The 18,760-nt window shown below is 52.1% G+C and overlaps 8 protein-coding genes across 8 annotated transcripts; 4 read left to right on the top strand and 4 right to left on the bottom strand.

Moving 5' to 3' along the window:
• Positions 1 to 1,149: 1,149 nt before the first annotated feature.
• Positions 1,150 to 1,629, top strand: N7474_007455 (uncharacterized protein; the record flags this gene model as incomplete). The annotated part of the gene is made up of 1 exon (XM_057198865.1): positions 1,150 to 1,629. The coding sequence occupies one exon, from the start codon at positions 1,150 to 1,152 to the stop codon at positions 1,627 to 1,629; it is 480 nt and encodes a 159-aa protein (XP_057052305.1).
• Positions 1,630 to 2,717: 1,088 nt separating this feature from the next.
• N7474_007454 (tyrosinase family protein) lies at positions 2,718 to 4,046 on the top strand (the record flags this gene model as incomplete). Its single annotated transcript, XM_057198864.1, has 2 exons — positions 2,718 to 3,125; positions 3,180 to 4,046. The coding sequence occupies 2 exons, from the start codon at positions 2,718 to 2,720 to the stop codon at positions 4,044 to 4,046; spliced, it is 1,275 nt and encodes a 424-aa protein (XP_057052304.1).
• A 609-nt stretch (positions 4,047 to 4,655) lies between these two features.
• vtc4 (putative vacuolar transporter chaperone (Vtc4)) lies at positions 4,656 to 7,110 on the top strand (the record flags this gene model as incomplete). Its single annotated transcript, XM_057198863.1, has 2 exons — positions 4,656 to 5,093; positions 5,143 to 7,110. 2 exons carry the CDS (start codon positions 4,656 to 4,658, stop codon positions 7,108 to 7,110), a joined length of 2,406 nt encoding a protein of 801 aa, XP_057052303.1.
• Positions 7,111 to 7,327: 217 nt separating this feature from the next.
• On the bottom strand, positions 7,328 to 7,945 carry N7474_007452 (uncharacterized protein; the record flags this gene model as incomplete). Its single annotated transcript, XM_057198862.1, has 1 exon — positions 7,328 to 7,945. The coding sequence occupies one exon, from the start codon at positions 7,943 to 7,945 to the stop codon at positions 7,328 to 7,330; it is 618 nt and encodes a 205-aa protein (XP_057052302.1).
• Positions 7,946 to 8,541: 596 nt separating this feature from the next.
• N7474_007451 (uncharacterized protein) lies at positions 8,542 to 9,189 on the bottom strand (the record flags this gene model as incomplete). Its single annotated transcript, XM_057198861.1, has 1 exon — positions 8,542 to 9,189. One exon carries the CDS (start codon positions 9,187 to 9,189, stop codon positions 8,542 to 8,544), a length of 648 nt encoding a protein of 215 aa, XP_057052301.1.
• Positions 9,190 to 10,050: 861 nt separating this feature from the next.
• On the bottom strand, positions 10,051 to 12,861 carry N7474_007450 (DNA ligase (ATP) CDC9; the record flags this gene model as incomplete). The annotated part of the gene is made up of 4 exons (XM_057198860.1): positions 10,051 to 10,596; positions 10,645 to 10,875; positions 10,923 to 12,696; positions 12,746 to 12,861. The coding sequence occupies 4 exons, from the start codon at positions 12,859 to 12,861 to the stop codon at positions 10,051 to 10,053; spliced, it is 2,667 nt and encodes an 888-aa protein (XP_057052300.1).
• Positions 12,862 to 13,419: 558 nt separating this feature from the next.
• N7474_007449 (uncharacterized protein) lies at positions 13,420 to 16,964 on the top strand (the record flags this gene model as incomplete). The annotated part of the gene is made up of 2 exons (XM_057198859.1): positions 13,420 to 13,455; positions 13,515 to 16,964. 2 exons carry the CDS (start codon positions 13,420 to 13,422, stop codon positions 16,962 to 16,964), a joined length of 3,486 nt encoding a protein of 1,161 aa, XP_057052299.1.
• Positions 16,965 to 17,341: 377 nt separating this feature from the next.
• N7474_007448 (translation initiation factor eIF5) lies at positions 17,342 to 18,610 on the bottom strand (the record flags this gene model as incomplete). The annotated part of the gene is made up of 1 exon (XM_057198858.1): positions 17,342 to 18,610. One exon carries the CDS (start codon positions 18,608 to 18,610, stop codon positions 17,342 to 17,344), a length of 1,269 nt encoding a protein of 422 aa, XP_057052298.1.
• Positions 18,611 to 18,760: the final 150 nt, after the last annotated feature.

The following is an 18,760-nucleotide window of genomic DNA, read 5'->3' as shown; positions in this document are numbered from 1 at the left end:
TGTCATCCCGCCTCCTGCCTCCTAGCTCCACCAATGACCGAGCATGGTTGCCTAGAGGGGGCCCTGGCCAAGTCTATTCCCAATTCGACGAGCTGAGTGAAATAATCCGCCCCAAACCAAGACTCTGCGCTTGCTTGCGTCACTTTAGCGCTTCCTGTGAGTCTGGGCTGGAAGGATTTGGGTGTCGCCAGGGATTGTGGAACGGGCCACTTGGTACTAGAGTTACTTGTTGAGTCTGCATTTAGATTCACAGTTGCGGTACAGCAGAACCTATCCTAATTAACTACAGGATCGGGCAACTGAAGGAGAATGAAGGTTTCCTTATACTCCATACAAGTAACAGCCTATCCGTAATAATTAAAGGCCAGGAACGTTCTAAGACATTAAGATCACAACCCAACAAAGAAAAAACGCGAGGGCTGGCCCCATTTAACCCATCTAGGGTAAGTGGTGCGGCCCCCCTTATCGCCAACAGGACCAAACTCTAACCGATTGCAAAAGACTGTAGCAGGATGGCGACATTCCACTCAAGCTTTGGTTGCGTGGTGCACGGATTAGATATCGCAATACCAATTAATTTCCACACCAATTGTAAAATTTATCATGATCATTTTACATGATTGTTATTTGTTATTGAGACATGGCGGTCGACAACAACAATACCAACCGGTGCTGCTTACTTTTTAGTGTCAGATTGAGTTACCACAAAAAGGCTTGGCTGTAAATCACCACGGACTTTACCCATGGACCGAAACCCGGTCCCTTTATTTTCAGTCGGGGCCCATGTTGGAGGAATCAGAAAAACGGGGCCAATAAATGCAGGGTTCAGGGCTTGCTGGTGTCAAAATAGGCGAGCCAGGGTCTGCCGCGCCCGCCCTAACCTAGGCTTGGGAGAAAATGCCCTCCGTAGTTGGTGCCCTTGGCCCCCGTTAAGCTTTAGTCGTCGTAATCACCCCCCCGTCCAAGGGGCCCACACCCACCTTGCAGGACGTCACAAGAATGCCAGCCAATGGTGACTATTGTGGCCGTAAGTATATAGGGGTCTGGCCTTAAACAGCTGCGGACGCCTCTTGGCATTTTATGCTTCTTGGATCTATTTCTTCGCTCCTCCACCCACCACTCTACACACACAGATACATACAGATCACTATGGGGTCACCACACACAGCCTGGATTCCAGGCCTATTACTCACCCTCGCCACACTGGCCAACTGCGGCACTCTCATCTTCACAGAGCCAAACGACGACGGACAATGCTACGTTCAACTAGAAGAGATCCTGGAATGCACGGGGCAAACATCCGACTCGGTCGGAGAGGTTAACTGGGAAGGCTACTGCTCAAAATGTACGAATCTTCCCTCTCAACAGTCTTTGCCTTTCGCTGAAGAGTCTAACGTTTGGTTTCAAACAGTCGGTATGATGCCCGATAACCCGCCAACAACATGGGTCACAATCTGCGACAAATATCTATACGTGACATGGTCCAAGGACCTCTGGGACAACCACATTGCGCATTTCCAATTAGGACATCCATATGAGGATGAGCGGCTTGATCTTGTCGGCATCATGAATTATGAGAGGGGGCAGCCTAATAATGTTGCTGTCACGACGCCGCTTCCGTCGTGGTGAAAATATTGAGAAGGACCATGATGATGACGGCGTACATTATGTTTCGGGTTGTATAGTATATGTTCATATGTCTGTATGTATCGATGGAGAGGGAGGCCGATATCCATTGGGAGGTTGTATATTACATTTGGGTGAGATTTCACGGCGTCCTTGGGCAAATCAATACGACTTATACATCTCACACACACCCTTTCTTCCTCCCTGTCAACTTCGTGTTGAACTGACAAGGAGATCCAGGGAAAGTTGCTGACAGTCTACGCATCAATGGTCAGACGTGAGAAAAGCCTGTGACTCGATGACTGCGTTAGTGCTGGAGCGTCTAGTTGTACGCAAAGCTAGTTTCTTGATTTATTGGTGAGTATGTGGTGTTGTTGGACAGGCTCACCACACCTGCTCAAGAGCGAGAAACATCCTCGAACGGGAAGGAGATTATGAGATGATGACTCCAGCGCAGGGGGTTGGAAGCCACAAACGATGGTGAAATCCCGGCGTACGTTGGTGTCTCAGCCCCGACTCTCCTCCCATCTATCCATTATTATTCCCCTCGACAATCATCATCACACACCTCCCCCCTCCCCCTCTCTCTCGGAAAATTCCATTGTCGAAGCTTTTTTCCCTACAGAACAAGCCCAGTTAAAAGTATTGTCCGAAGTTACACAGACCCAACCAACCCACCCTACCTCGAGCGGCACTACATCCCGGATGCACACATGGGGGTTGGATCGTTTATGCAGTTACGGGGTGCCCGCAGAGGGGATATCCCGTTTACAAGTAATGCTACTTGGGGGATAATCGACCACTGATAGCGATGATCGACGATTTTCTAAAAAGAGAGTTGGACAATGAACGCGTTGCACAACATTTGCTGTTTGAGAAGGTGATGAAGGAGCGCTGAATATGAGCTTCAGTGGTGTCAGTGCTTTTTATTCCCTGGTTCTCAGCTTCGTCAGCTGCAGAGGAACAGACTCAGCGGCTGGTCATATTTTGGCCGTATTCGAGCCATGATCGATGGTGCCGTAAAATATCAACTGCATCATTTCTTGTCAGATCTCACCTAGAAACGGCGATCGGCCAAAATTCCTCTCACGATGATTCCTCTTCGAATCCTCACTCTGGCGCTTCTGCTTGCACAGACCTGGGCCCGACCCACCGCCACATCTCCCTCGATGCTGCCTCTTACAGCTGCGTCCAGCTCAACAGACTTCGCAGCAGTCCAACTCAACCAACTATCCCGTTTCGCACTCAACTTAGCCCTCGATATAGTCATCAATAATACCACGAGCAAAGAATCGGGAGGTTGCACAATGGAGAAACTACAGGTCCGCCGCGACTGGAGAGCGTTTTCTCGGGCACAGAAAAGGGCGTATATCGAATCCGTGCTCTGTTTAATCCATCTACCCCCAATCACGCCTGCAAAGGATGCGGGAGGAGCCAAGAATCGGTATGATGATTTTGTGGCCCTACACATTGTTAAGAGTGATTTTGTGCACCGCACGGTATGTGTTTTAACTCGGATCTTTGTTTATTTTTAGCACTGACGGTGGGAATAGGGTGCGTTCTTGGCCTGGCATCGGTACTTTGTTCATGGATTTGAGCAGGCCTTGCGGAATGAGTGTGGATATACTGGTGATTTCCCGTGGGTTTCTCCCTCTTTCCAAAAAATCGCACTCACAGATCCTCATGTTAGGTACTGGAACTGGGGCGCAGATACCGAAGACATGACCAAGTCCGAAGTATTCGACGGAAGTGACACATCCCTATCCGGCAACGGCGCCTCCATCCCCAATCAGCCTGATATCTCCATTAACATGGCCGGATATCCTCGGTTGAACTTCACCGCTGGGACGGGGGGCGGCTGCGTGATGAGCGGACCGTTCCAAAACTACACCGTTGATATGGGACCATCGAGCCTGTCAATGCCCGGCGGCAACGTGAGCAGCATGTCCAACCCACTGGACTATAACCCGCGGTGCCTAAAGCGGTCCCTAACGACATCCATCCTCCGAAGCTACGCCAACTATACAGCGATCGTGCAGCTGATCCTGAACCACCACGATATCTGGGACTTCGAGACCGTCATGCAGGGCGTCCCGGGGAGTGGACTGGGCGTTCACGGCGGCGGACACTACGCAATGGGCGGGGATCCCGGCCGGGATATGGATGTCAGTCCAGCGGACCCAGCGTTCTGGCATCACCACGGCATGATTGATCGCGTGTGGTGGATTTGGCAGCATGTGGATCTGGAGGATCGGCAACAAGCTATTTCGGGGACGGGCACGTTTATGAACCACCCCCCGTCCCCGAATACGACGTTGGATACGATGGTGGACTTGGGGTTGGCGGATCGTGGCGCTCCAATTGCCATGCGGGAGCTGATGAGCACGACGGCGGGACCCTTCTGCTACGTGTATTTGTGATAGTACCTAGGAAGCGTGCCGACTATGCACAGTACGAATGGAAATCCTCGGCAGCCGAGCTTCGGCGCACTATTCCTCTTTTATCCCTAGTGCTCTCGTGCGCAAAGGACTGGCGAGGAGGGCACGTGGGTGGGTTGCTGAGTCAGCCGGGAGCTATGACGTTCATGAGGAGAGAAAAAAAAAAGAGAATGGAAAGTAGGGTATGAAGAAGACGACAAAGAAGAAGAAAGTAAAGAGCCGTAGAGAGGTTGATAATGGTACTCTGGAAAGTCCACTCACTCTAGCCGATCGATTGACCCGATGTCGTCGGTGTCGAGCATATCATCCACTGCATGTACCATGCGGTCCACTCAAACTAACCGTTCTCGGCAATCGGTTTCAACCATCCCAGCTCTCTTCCCCTCAGGTCTCTCATGTTCTCTCTCTGCTCCCTCCCATAATCCCCCGTCTGGCCTGACCAGCATTCACCATGAGGTATTGACTCCATTCCGGCTCCTTTTCACCCCTCAGATCGGATCTACAACATCATTCTCCCTGCACCGGTCTGGAATTCCGCCTGCATTGCTGACCCGCTGTCACTCTAGGTTCGGCGAATATCTCCAGTCTTCCATGATCAAGGAGTACCGCCCCTTCTACATCGCCTACGACCAACTCAAGAAAGCGCTCAAGACTGAGTTTGCCGTTGCGCCCACCCCCGAAAACCCCAAGCCGGCTCGTAAAAAATGGACTGAAGACGACGAGAAAAATTTTGTCGCTTTGCTCGAGAGTGAGCTCGAGAAGGTGTTCTTGTTCCAGAAGCAGAAGAGCGAGGAGATTGTCGAGCGCATCAAGCTGAGCGAGGCCGAGGTCCTCGATGTGGTCAATCGCCTCGAGGACGCTGTGCACACTCGCCGCGGGAGCATTCGCCCGTCCCGACCACCTCCTACCGACGAGGATTTCCTCGAACTGGAGCAGATACTGAGTGATATCATTGCCGATGTTCATGATCTGGCCAAATTCACTCAGCTCAACTACACCGGCTTCCAGAAGATCATCAAGAAGCATGATGTGCGTATATCTTTACCTGTAACATGCCGGATTCTGACCAATTACACAGAAAGAGACCCAGTGGTACCTTAAACCGGTTTTCGCTGCCCGTCTCAATGCCAAACCGTTTTTCAAGGACAACTACGATGCCTTCGTCGTCAAACTGTCCAAGCTCTATGACCTGGTCCGCACCAAGGGCAACCCAGTCAAGGGCGATTCCGCGGCAGGTGGCGGGCAGCAAAACTTTGTGCGCCAGACGACCAAATACTGGGTGCATCGCGACAACATCACCGAGTTAAAGCTGGTTATTCTCAAGCATCTTCCCGTTCTGGTCTTCAATGCCAGCAAGGAATTCGAAGAAAAAGACACCGCCATCTCTTCCATCTACTATGACAACCCCGACACTTGGGAATTATACCAGGGACGCTTAAAAAAAACTGAAGGTGCTGAAGCCATCCGTCTGCGCTGGTACGGTGGAATGGAGAGTGACCAGATTTTCGTGGAGCGCAAGACTCATCGCGAAGACTGGACGGGAGAAAAGTCCGTCAAGGCGCGGTTCTCACTAAAAGAAAAAAATGTCAATGCCTACTTGGATGGCCGCATGACGGTGGAGCAGGTTTTTGAGAAGGCACGGAGAGAGGGCAAGAAGAGCGAGGAGGAGATCAACGACCTAGAGCAATTGGCCCGTGAGATTCAGTATCGGGTGATCACCCGGCGCCTGGTCCCCGTCACACGAACCTTTTACCACCGCACTGCGTTCCAGCTGCCTGGCGATGCGCGCGTGCGGATTTCGCTCGATACGGAGCTGACGATGATCCGCGAAGATAATCTGGACGGCCGCAGGCGAGCTGGAAACAACTGGCGGCGCATGGACATCGGCGTCGACTATCCGTTTTCCCAGCTGCCGCCCGAAGACATCGACCGGTTCCCCTATGCCGTGCTAGAGGTGAAACTACAGACCCAGGCCGGCCAGGAGCCGCCACAATGGATCCGTGATCTGACGGCCAGCCACCTGGTGGAGGGAGTCCCGAAATTCAGCAAGTTCATTCATGGAACTGCCACGCTTTTCCCTACCCGCATCAACCTGCTTCCGTTCTGGATGCCACAAATGGACGTGGACATCCGCAAGCCCGTGTCTCGTCGCTACGGGATCCATCGACCACTCCCAAGCACCTCTCTCTCTGCCAACGATGAGGATTCCGATGAGGACGAAACACCGAGCACGCAGACGCTGACCGACGACCCGCTTGGTTTGTTTTCTGAAGCCAACGGCAACGAACTTGACATCGAGGAGCGCATTGCCGCGCTCCCTGTGGCCGGCGACGAGGACTATCCCCTGTATGACTCGGACGACGAGTCCCTCGGCGCCGATGAGCTGGAGGAGGCTCGTCGCGTGGGTGGCGCGTACTATGCCGAACAGCTGGTCATGTACTACGCCCGCCGCACCGGCCATGCCATCGTACAGGGACTGCTGTGCCTCATTCCCCGCCCCCGCCCAACTCCCATGCCTGCTCCCGAACAAGGCGGGATCACCGTCATGGGCACCCAGCGCACACTACAACGGTTCCAAGCACCCCCCGGCAAACGTAAGCCTCCCCTCTGCCTGCCCGCCATTTCGGATTTTAGCATCATGCTAACAATAGAATCAGGCATCTTTGTCCCCGTCCGCGTCGAACCAAAGGTCTATTTCGCTGCCGAACGCACCTTCCTATCCTGGCTCGAATTCTCCATCATCCTAGGCGGCATCGCCGCTGCCCTGTTGAACTTCGGGACCGACTCCGTGACGCTCGCCTCTTCATGGGCCTTCACCATCCTTGCCGCAATGGCCCTCGTCTACAGTTTGTTCCTGTACGTGTGGCGCGTCGACAAGATCCGCAAGCGCCGCGATGTCAAGCGCGTCTATTACGAGAAATGGGGTCCCTCTGTTGTGGGACTTGGTCTTGTTGCTGTTATCCTGGTGAATTTTGGACTGCGGGTCAAGGCTGGTGGGTTTATGGCCCCCGACGGTGGTTCTGGGCGGCATGGTGGTGAGTTGTGAGTTGTTAGTTTGGGATGTTTGTATCTATCTACTTCTACTGGAGTTTTGGAAGTTTCTGGCGTTGTTTTGCTGGGATGTATGACGTAGAAATTGCACGCAATGCACCAATGCAAATAGTTGACAGCATCCATCTGAAACGAGTAAATTAGTACCTAGTCTAGCCATTGTCCACTACATATCAGATTCCGCAACTTGCAATTGTGATGTTGAAAAGACATCACCAAACGGAGGCTACCGACTCGAAACTGTGACCCCTGGGCCTACCTCCACCCCGACGCACAACGGCAAAAAGCACCTGCAGCATCCTCCACGCCTTCCACAGCTCCTTCTTGTCCATGCCACCCTCGACAGCAAGCCAATGATAGACATCGTCATCCAGGTACGTGAAAAGCCAGATCCTCGCCTGCGTCTCCATCCCCTGCCACTCTCTGAAGCGCTCGTGGCCCTCTGGGAGCGGGCATATCTTGCGGGCGATGATGTCCCACACGCGGTAATGCTTGAGAAAAAGCTCCTTTTTCGATGCCCATATTCCACAGTCATGGGCGCTGGACGATTCTTTGAGGTACCTGATGCCGAATTCATCGGAGCTGAAGGTGCCGATGGGTTTGGAGCTGAAATGATCCAGCTGGTCCACGCTGGCGGCGAAGGGCGAATCGGTTTTGTGGGTTTCCGCGCTCGAGGATTGGATAGTCCAGTCACCTGTATGCGTAGATGAAGCATCGTGGTCGTCGTCGTCTGTGTCGAAGGTCTTCTCCGTGAACTTTTCCTTCTCCAGCTCGGTGAGTGACATGTAGATATCCAGCGCTTTCGAGAGAGGGCTTGAGTGGTTGGGCATGGTGGGCAGTTCAATAAGGTAGATAGTGATACGATTTGAAGAAGGATCGTTGATTGGTGGTGTAAGCTTGTGGAGTGAGAAAAGTGATTGAGAAGAGTGAAAGAAGAGGAAGGGAAGTAAGCTCTAGCTGGTTTATATACACGGCAAATCGGAATTTGCCGGTGTGATTTTATGGGAGGGTTCCATCAGGCAAACATCGAGAGACAGAGGAAATCTTCCCAGGGTAAAGGGAAAAGTATGTATTATACTGGTTTGTATAGGTTGGAAACTGGAATTTGTCGGGCTGATGACAGAGGGTGCCATCAAATAGATAGTCCAACAGAAATCCTTAAGTTGTAATCACAACTTTGATTACAACTTTTGTATGCTATTGCGTGTCTGAGGAGTTGAAATGTGACAAGTTGTTAGATACTCACGAGCGTCTATACGCGCACACATATATCGAACAACATATAGATAATGATATATAACTCGATTCAGTGATAGCTAATAAAAGCCAATGTGATCTATCCTTAAGCAATGCGATATATCTATAGTTTACGAAAAGGTGACAAACGAAACATCAATCGCAGAAGGAAGCCCTAACCGCCCAGATCCTAGTAACCATACTGGACCCCAACTGAATACCACAACGACACCGGATTTCGCTGCCATGCCTGTTGAATCATGTCATCATAGACGTTGGGCGCAAGATGCGACAGAATGCATGTAAGAGCAACAGTCTCCATATGCTGATAGACAAGGAACGGCTCGTGGTTCGTCGGTAGCGGCTCTAGCTGTGCACCGACAATGGCCCAGACCTGATGCATTTTCAGCAGAGACTCCATTTTCACCACCCACTCCGCAAAATTGTCCTTCCCTGACAGAGGAGCGATGTCCATGGCCATGTAGTGCTTGTCAATGGTGTTGTTTGCGAAGAAATCCAGGTGCCTCGGAGTGAGCTCCTGCGGAGACTTTTGGAACGCGTAGAAGGCTTCAGGAGGGATTGCGCCTCTGAAGGGACTCATGCCCAGAAACAAGGTCGAAAGAGCATCGCTGTCGGAAGGGTTGTCCACGTTGCTGTTTTCCATGAACCCATCGGGGGTGGCGGGCTCAGCATCGCTCTGGGGTTCGTTTGCCGCTGCCGACTCGCTGTTGTTCAAGGGCCGACTGGTTGGACTGTCGACTTTTCGAGTTTTGCGAGGCGAGCAAAAAAGCGACGATCCCTGAGATACGCGTCTCTTACGAGTGATGGATTTTGTCATTCGGATGCTCTGAGAAGCAATAATGCCAGCCAGCGAAGAAGTTGATCGATGAGTGTTTATGTTAGACCAATCCAGCCGTACTCAGCCGCTATTTATATATATGCTTCTTGAAGTTCTTTTCTTGCAATAACCCTAGGAAGTAGTTGTAGTTGGAATGAAACATGCTGGAACAATAATTCGTTGTTCTCTTAAGATTAATTCTTGTTAGTGTCTGTCCGGCTGACAATGCTATGGTTTGAGGTTGACCTAGACACGGATGAGACATGCAGTGCGTTGTGTGGAGGATAAAGAGCGAGTATGTACATTGATAATCAGACTGGACGGTCAAGAACTAACAGTAATGAATGAAAACCCCAAGCTTGTTTCGGAGTCCGCCCATTCTAAGGACTGTAATTCACCACAGGAACAAGAGTATCATCGAGACTGACGGCAAAAGGCTTGCTTCCCTCCAAGCCTGAGTACCTATTCAACCACCCAAGAACCGGCTGGTGCCATATAAGACTATTCTCAGGGTCCGATACCCTAGATTATACCCATTGTTGGCGGTAGCAGACATCGACTCGCGGATCGCAGCTTGCCGATCAAGGGCGCATTTTAAAATCCCGTACCGGGGGGGGGGGGCACAGGAGCCTAGCAGCAAAGACTTCAGCTCTTATCAGCCATGGCAAGGGTCTCGATAGATCAGGCTGGTCTCAAACAAAGAAACTCGCGATGTGGTTGAGTGCCAAACCTGTTACCTTCGTGGATTGAGCGATGCATTCAGCCAAGCCTCCTATGCGACTATAATGAGTTTAAGAATTATGTATGGAACAAGTGCAATGCATTTGATAACAACCCCAAACCTCGTACACACTTCCCGAGTTAGTACTCGAAATCATCATCTACACCTCCCTTGCCCGCAGTCTCCTTCGCTACTGCCTCCTGCTTTCGATACATTTCCGCCACCGCGCGGGTTGTGGTCGCTTGCTCCGGCTTCTTGTCCTCACGAGACTTGATGAAACGAGGAAACCGGAGAGAAACACCTTTCCCACCGCCGGTAGTCCCTTCAAACTCGTCCGCGGCAGCCTTGTAGCGAGGACTGAGAGTCAAGTCTGCAGTCTTGACTTCCCAGACCAGTTTTGGCTCAAACCAAACATCTGGCTGGTCCTTGGGGACATTGGAATGCGAGTAAAAGGGTTTCGGCCGGTCGATAACCATGGGCAGAAGCTCCTTGTGGAGCTCTTCGAGACGCGCTTCGGAAAAGCCAGTGCCGATGTTGCAGATGGTCTCGTACTGGTCAGTGTTGGGGTTATAGGCGGCAAGAAGGAAGGCCCCGTAGACTGAGGTTCGTTTACCACGGCCGTAGTATGCACCAAGGACGACAAGGTCGAGGGAGTCACCGACTCCAGCGAGATAGTCTTTCTTGACCTATAACCAAGTCAGAGACTGGAAGTCTAGAAGATCAAAAGTACATACCTTCAGCCAGTTGCGACTCCGTTTGCTGGGTTCGTAACCACTTTCTGCCGTGTCCAACATCTTCACCATCAGTCCTTCGCATGAGGCTTTGACACTCTCTTCAAGTAAATTTTGAATCTCATCCAGAACATTGCTGTTGCCGAACTGAGCGAACTGGAACTCGCCCTCGACGGGCTGGAAGCATTCGTGCATGAGCTCTCGTCGCTCGCGAAGCGATTTCTTGACGCAGGGCTATGTCGTGGTCAGCAAGGAAACAAAAGCAGCAGACGGAATCTCACCTCTCCATTGCAAAATAGCAGATCAAATGCAAAGATGCAGACCTTGACTTTCACATCTTCCGCCTTCACATCCTTCCGTTTACGGGTCATCAGCTGCTGGAAGGGTAGGACTTTCTTGTTGACAGTATCCCACGCGACGGTCTCGCAATCGAGAACAAAGCTCTTGACGTCTTTTTTGATCCAGCTGTCAAGCTTGCCAAGAACGTCAGGATATTTCTTAGATAGGTCCTCGGAATTGCGAGAGAAAATCGCACAGAGACCTTTGGCGTCCTTCTGGAGAGTGGCCGTGGCTCCGGGATATTGATGGATCGAGTCGGGCGCGACGTAGTGAATTTGGGCCCGTTCACCATCATACTTGTATTCACAGGTAAAGTCCTTTCCTTCGAACCGATCAAGCACCTCAGTGATGGACTTGGTGGGTTTGGCAAGCATTGGCTTGAGGGGAATTCCGGGTTGCAGTTTGCATACTTCGGGCAGTTGGAACAGACCATGCTCCAGGATAGCGGGAATGATGACTTCGTAGGAAGGTAGTTCGCTGTATACGGTCTTGAGAACGGCTTCGCCTTGCGCCATCTTCTCTGCGGGCGGAGTCTTCTCGCCTTTGACCGCTGCTTCATGGGTCACCACAGCTTGGGCAAGAGCAACAAGCACGGTCTTCTCTGCGAGTCCCAATCTCAACTTGCCCTCCAGGAAGCGAACGATGAATTTTGCTTCACTGGGGCCACCTTTGTCCTTGGTGATGTCCACTCCTTTGCTCCCTTTGCCCGCGGTGGCGACATCAGCAGCAGACATCAATTTCTTGATTCCCGAGATTTTCTTATCTTGAGAGCCATGGCCTTGAACTTTGGCAATTCCGAGTAGTCCCTCGTGAACTCCCCTCACCGTCAATGGCTTTGGTTTGAACATTGTTGGCTGGTTAGACCGGCTCTTAGCTGCTACTAATCCAAGGTCACCGATTTCATGCTGGTCACTCTTGATCACAGAGAGGCTGCGGCCGGTACTCTCGCCAATCGCTTTCATAATCAGCGATTCACCAATCCCCAATTCAATTCCAGCATAATCGGCTGCAAGCTTGTTGATCATGAGCTGAACGGTTGGAAGGAGATCTTGCGGTGTCAGGCGGAGAACCTGCTGGAGAAACAAAGAACAGTGTGCCAAAATGATCAACCGCTTCGTGGTCATCTCAACGAGGGAGAAGGTGGTGCATAATGCTGCGTACGGGACAGGCTCGCCTGGCTTCCAGTCCGGGTATGGGTCTTTCCCACTTCCCTTCAGTGTGGCTTGCACCTTTTCAATCGCTTTCTTCTTCAGCTCCGGTTTCGCGTCTTCTTCCTCTTCACTGGTCGATTGTTGGTCCTCTTCGTCCATCTTTGATAGCTTTTCTTCTTGTTCAGGAGTCTCCTCCCCGGACGCTTTCTTCAGTACTGGAGGTGGTGATGACGGCTCCGGTTTGGCCTGAGGAGATTTCGATCGTTCTGCGGGCGATGGTCTCTGTTTTGATGCAGGAGACCGATCTTCGGTAGCTTTACGTCGTCGTTTGACGGGTTGGACGTCAGATCCATCGCTGTCTTCCGCATCTGCACTCTTCTCTCGCTTTAGACTCGTTGCTTGCTCCGTTTTATTAGGGGTGACGACGTCAACCCCATTTTCTGCCTTATCATCAAGCGTCTCATTGTCTGCATCGCCACTTGATCTTTGCCGTTTCCCGCCAAATGACAAAGTGGTCTGCTTCTTCGGGGCTTGGTTCGCGTTGGCGTTGGATCCAAAGAACCGTCTGGATATGCAGAAAGCGCGTTAGCAAAGTCATACGAGTTGACAGAAACAAATCCAAACTATTGGGCGCCTCCCGCCGTGGAGCAACATCGACGCACCCAAGAGTCATCTGGCCGTCGCGAACATACCCCAGAGTAGCTTGTTTCCCACTCTTATCGTCCGCCATTGTTCGTAAATGTCGTCGCGGGCCCAAATCAAATGCTAGGATGGATGAAGATCTCGGGGACACCAAGTACGGGAACGACGATACGGGTTGATCCAGTGGGACTGCGCGAAGGATATGTCGGGTTCTTTGTCCCGTCAGACTGGAGCGCGACGGAGAGATCAGCGCGGCGAGCTCTAAGCTGTGGATGGCGCGCATAAGCAAGTCGCGAGTAGTTCAGTCAATCAATCAGGTCGACACGTAGGGGTGATCAACAGAAGGTCCAAGGTCCGCCTGCTGGTCCAGGCAGATACGGGCGTAGTTCTTGCCGGCAACGCGACTCAGACGCGACTAATCATCTTGCTAAATTGGGGGGACCGCCTTACCCACCGCTTTCAACTGCCGAAACAAATCAGTGGGCGGTCGTTTTATCGCCGGCTGTCTCTCTCTCACCAACAACTTGCACAACAGCCACGGTCATGGCACTTTTGGTCTTCACTTTACTGGTCTTATAAAGTGGGCTGGTGGGTTTGCCAAAAGTGATATTTCTGCATCGCTGTCAGGCGGTTGAGTCCTGTTGCAATGGACAACACTCAGCGGCAGGAAACATTCGGAAAGGTGGGCGATCCTACTACGGGATCAACGGAATATAGCCTTGGATGCTAATCTGTCTATAGCTGCGTGAGCCATGCGTCGAACTCAGCTCTATAGGCCTCAAATTCCGCGGAAATCAAGCCACAGCAGTGGAGGTGTTCCAAGCCGTCGAACCGGTACACAAGGTTTTAAAGCAACTGGCTGCAAAGAATGCCCTCGACGAAAAATTAGCAGAATACGCGTTCTTCCCGCTCACCCACATATTCAACGATACGAACAGGTTATCTGCACGATGTCTGGAATCCGCAGTGAATTGTTTGCAGATCTTGGTGGCCAATGGTTGGCAGCAACGCCTGTCTCCAGCACTAGGCAAGCAGTTGATCATACTGCTAACGCTTATAATTGGAGGTTCGCCAAACCAAGGTGATGGGAAGGAGCCTCTAAAACCAGAAGCATCAGAAGAATTGGCCGTTGCCGGGTTTGATTCTCTGAGGACGATATTCAATGTGTTGGAGGGTCCGGTGGCGGAGGAGACGATTTTCCATGAAATCGGTACAGCTACGGTTGTTGATCAGACGGTTTATATATTACTCGAAGGTCTGGTTGATGAGAGATCGGATGAGGTCTGCTTGGCAGCTGCCAAAGCCCTGCAAGCTCTTTATGCTCGCATTACGGATCGCGTTGTGCTGGCCAGTATTATGCCACGTACTGTTTCAGCACTGACGAAAGTACTCAAGCCAACCACACAAGCCCGGCGATCGTACAAGCTGCTCCAGACATGCCTTGACATTTTTACCGAATTGGTTCGGGCCGTGCTGAATGACTGTGTTGCCACCGCCACAAAAAGCGTCGTCTCAATTCCGCCAGAGGATGATAAGCTGGTTCTAGATGACTCTTGGTTGAAGGCAACGACGACACAAATCAAACTGGCATTAGCCAATGTCATTCAAGTTCGACGTCATGAACGTCCCGAAGTACAGGACGCTTTATTGAATCTCTGCTTGATGGTCATTGAGGAGTGCCAGGCCACCCTTGACGACGCCATGTCCTTGATGGTGCAAACTGTTGTCGTTCTGGCGGATCAGGAAGACCAGACACCCAATAAAGCATTCACGACGCTGGTCCACCTGGCCACGGTCTATCCACCTGTGCTCGAGTCCCTCAAAGAATCACTCCACACATGGCTAACCTCTTTCCCCCGGATCATGCACAGCAACGATGAAACAGCGAAACAATGGGGAGTTCGACAAATCTCAACAGCCTTTCAAGTCTTATCTCAGGTTCAATCAGGATCAGACTTGCTCTCCAGTAGCCTTGCTTCTGGGTTATGCGATAGTGTTGGAGCGGCGATCAAGGGCAACGATGCTCTACAATCTCTGGCGTCGCCGGGTGATCTCAACCTTGCGGTGCTTCAATTGAGTAACGAAACTAAAAGTTTCCCACCTGTAGTGATGGGGCACACGAGCCAGCAGCAAACATTGAAAGACCTACGCTCGATGATCATCAGGCTCAACAGTTCGGGGTCTGGAAACGATATAACACGGGCAATCGTCAGTCGCGTGCATGCTTTATCTGATGAATCCATCATTGCTCCATTCTGGCTGTCCTTGACATTCCTGAGAGACAATTCGCACTTTTCCGCTGGATTTGACGACTTTGTCTCTCTCGACCATGTGGAGCAGCCACTCTCACTGTCTGCACGCTCTAGTATGATAGAAGAGCTGTATTACACCTCTTTAACCATATTGAACGAACAGTCAGCCGGCGCATCTCAAGACTGGCGTATATCAGCGCTAGCACTCGAGGCCATTGCCCTTCAGGCACAGCAACTCGGCGAAGCATTCCGGCCTGAGCTCATGGATGCTTTATATCCAACACTGCAACTGCTCGCATCCAGCAACTCCAGTCTCCAACGGCATGCCATGACTTGCTTGAATGTTTTGACGACTGCGTGCAACTATGCAGACACAAGTTCAATGATCATCGAGAATGTGGATTATCTGGTTAACTCGGTAGCCCTCAAACTTAATACGTTTGATGTGTCTCCGTACCCTCCACAGGTTCTGTTCATGATGGTCAAACTGTGTGGTGGGCGACTTGTTCCGTACCTGGACGACCTGGTTGACTCAATATTCGGAATCCTGGATCTCTATCATGGCTATCCAAAGCTTGTGGAGATGATGTTCAAGACATTGGGCAGCATAGTTGAAGAGGGGGCCAAGAAGAAGTCCCTGTTGACTATCGATGACGGCAGAGATAGCAACCCTCACAGTCGTCGCAAGCCGTTGTACCAGCAGCTGTCTATCTCTACTATTGCCAATGACATTGCCGACAGGAAGGCCAGGCGCGCGAAGCACGCTAAAGAAGAGCTGGCCGACTCCGAAGGCAAAGTTTCACATCCAAAGCAGCCCTGGTCCGAAACCTACAAACAACCACCGAAAGAGCCAGAGTCTGTGGAAGAGCTTCTGCAGCAAGCTGAGTCCGACGAACCATTACCACCACCAAAAGAGCCTGAAGACAGCGAAAAGCCACTGAGCAAAACACACAACCTCCTTCTCCACATCGTCAAATCGATCCCCTCCCACCTCTCCTCCCCATCGCCTTACCTCCGACGCTCTCTCCTCTCAATGCTCATCGACGTGCTCCCTGTCCTGGCACAAAACGAAAACAGCTTCTTGCCTCTCATCAACGACCTCTGGAACTCGGTCGCCACCCGAATCATCTTCCCTTCATCATTGACGAACGACTCCTCTTCAAAGACTCTCATCCCGCGCACTTCGGCCACCGACAACACATCACAGCCTGGCCAGCACGACATCCAAGAAGAAACATTCGTCATCGCTGCGGCATGCTCGGCCATTGAAGCAATGGCCAAAGGCGCAGGTGATTTCATGGCCTCGCGCATTGAACCCGAGTTCCCGCGCTGGGAGCGTCTGTACCGACGCGTGTGGGAGAAAGTGCGCCGGGATGCCGAAGCGGCCAATGAGCGGCGGGTACGGCATCAGAAGCAGCAGCAGCGCAGCGGTACACAGCCCTCATCTACCGAGACTAATCTAGAATTGAACACGGCGCTGCTATCATCCCTCTCCCTCGCTCCCGCAAGCGCAAGTCGCGGAACAACGGGTCCCCGAGCCTTCACATCGCATCATACCCTATGGCGCGCATTACTGTCACTATTCATAACAGTCCTCGCATACGTCCGTCTTCCCGTCGCGGTGGGCGATCAGATCTGCGAGTTTGTAGTTTCGTGGATTGTGCTGTTTGCCGGAGCAGAGTATTACTTCGATTCCACGCGGCGGGGTCGGCAGACTGCTGGGTCTGAGGATCCTGTGCTTCTCCAGTCTGTGGAGGGTGCCATTCAAACAATGGAGGCCTGGAATGCGGATTTGACATGGGTTCTGTTTGTGCAGCATCGCTGTAAACAGCGCGGTGGAGGGACGCAGGATCCGGTGTCCGTGGGAAGTGGTGAGAGCCATGGGCTTTCGGTGGAGGTTTATGGAGAGAAGGTTTCATATGCCGTCGTGGTGTTTTAGATTCTAGAACTAGCGTCCATGACAATGTGAATAGTCTTTCCACGCTACAGGATGTCTTGATTGAGAATTTCAGCAAAAGGAGTGGCGAATTGTCAGCTAGCTAAGATACCTAAGCTGGCTGCAGCCCAAGTAAGACAGGCATAGAACCAGGAGATAGGCCCAAAAATTGTCAAGACGTATAAAATGAGCGTAGTGGCAATAAAACTGCAGAACGGCAAGCAAAGTGAACAAACAAATTGAGATACGGTAACAACAGAAGAGGGCTGGATACGCGTCGAGTCGGGCTGATTCAAATAAGTAGCAGGTGCTACAGAGATGAAATGAACCTTTCCGCGTGTAGGAAAGTCGAATGGCTCGATCTCGAACTGCCAGTCCCTCTACTCGTCATCCTCCTCGCTATCATCCTCGCTCTCGGCATTCTCCAGCCATTCCAGGAAAGGCTGGGCGGCCTTGCGGACCTTCTTGTTGATAGAGCTGTCGACGTACCGCTTGCTGGCCTTGGCGCCCCACGACTTGAGGGTCTCCTCGGACACAAGGTCGTTCTGGTAGTAGCCAAGAAGAATAGCGGGGACCTGGCTGATCAGGGCCGGGTGATCCTGGCCGACGAAGCGCTCGGTACCGCCGAGGAAGGCCTTCTCATGGCGCTCAGAAGTGATCATCTTCTTCAGCAAGAGAGCGCGATCCTCGATCTGCTTGACAATCTTCTCGTCGAACACGCTCTGGGCCAGAACCGCGACAGTCTTGTGCTTGGTCTCGATGCCCAGCTCCTTGGCCTTCTTGTAGATGTCCACGTCGCTGACCTCAGTGACACCGCCATTCTCCTCTGCGGTACTGATGATCCAGCTTCCCAGCTGTTCGTAGGGCGAGCTGCCATCTCCCTCTTCGTCGTCACCGTCCTCCAGCACGAGGGCACGCTTGAGGTCCGATGGGAGGTCCCTGGCGCGGGCCTTGACGGCCTCCTCGGAGAAGTCGACGGCCCATTTGTCGTCCTCAATCTCGTTATCCGCCGCAATGGCCTTGGCCTCGGACTTGATGCGACGAGTGAGCTCATCATCGCTGTCGGCGTCCGGGGCCATGTCACCGTTCTCGTCGCCATTCTCGGAGTGGTTACTATCACCCGGGCTGGCATCTTGGTCTCCGTTCGCTGTGGATTTCTCCTTGTTGCGCTCCCGGCGGGCCTTTTTGTCTTTCTTGTCTTTCTTCCCTCCCTTGGGGTTATTCCGAACGATGAAGGTGCTCAGCTTCAGACGCGGATCCACGTCGGTGCGCTGACCACAGGCCTTGCAATCAAGCGTGATCTTGTCGTCTTTGATGATGACGTCGGTCTCGGGGTTCTTGCACTTCTTGCACAGTACATACTTGGCGATGAACCCATCCAGGTAATCTTGAAGCTTGGGGGCGTCGTGAGCACCGTTGATGATCCAACGGTCATCGGTTGGCTTGGCGTTGGCCTGAGCGCCGAGTTCGAACCCGAAGTACTTGATCACGTACGCAGGGGGTCGGCTGAGGGACTGGGCGACCGAGTTCAGGTTGACAATGACAGTCTTGATACCATTGCCTTTGCCCTCAATCTTGGACTGCAGGCGCTCCATTTTGTAGCGGTAGAAGGGATCGGTGACATCCCGACGAATATTGATGGTGGCCATGGTGACGGTTGGAAGTTAAATTCACGAGAAGAGAACGATAGGCTTGCGGAACAGGAAGCGGGAGGGGATATGGGCTGTAAAGTTGTTGACGAAACAAGACATGCGGGTCGAGTTTCTTTTTTTGCTTTTGGCTGTATGGTTTGGGGGTGT

The sequence above is a fragment of the Penicillium riverlandense genome (genome assembly GCF_028828495.1).
Source record: "Penicillium riverlandense strain IBT 135883 chromosome Unknown utg000006l_segment0_segment0, whole genome shotgun sequence".
Taxonomy (NCBI): Eukaryota; Fungi; Ascomycota; class Eurotiomycetes; order Eurotiales; family Aspergillaceae; genus Penicillium; species Penicillium riverlandense.
The sequence above is the reverse complement of the archived record's forward strand: the minus strand, read 5'-3'. Positions and strand labels throughout refer to the sequence as shown.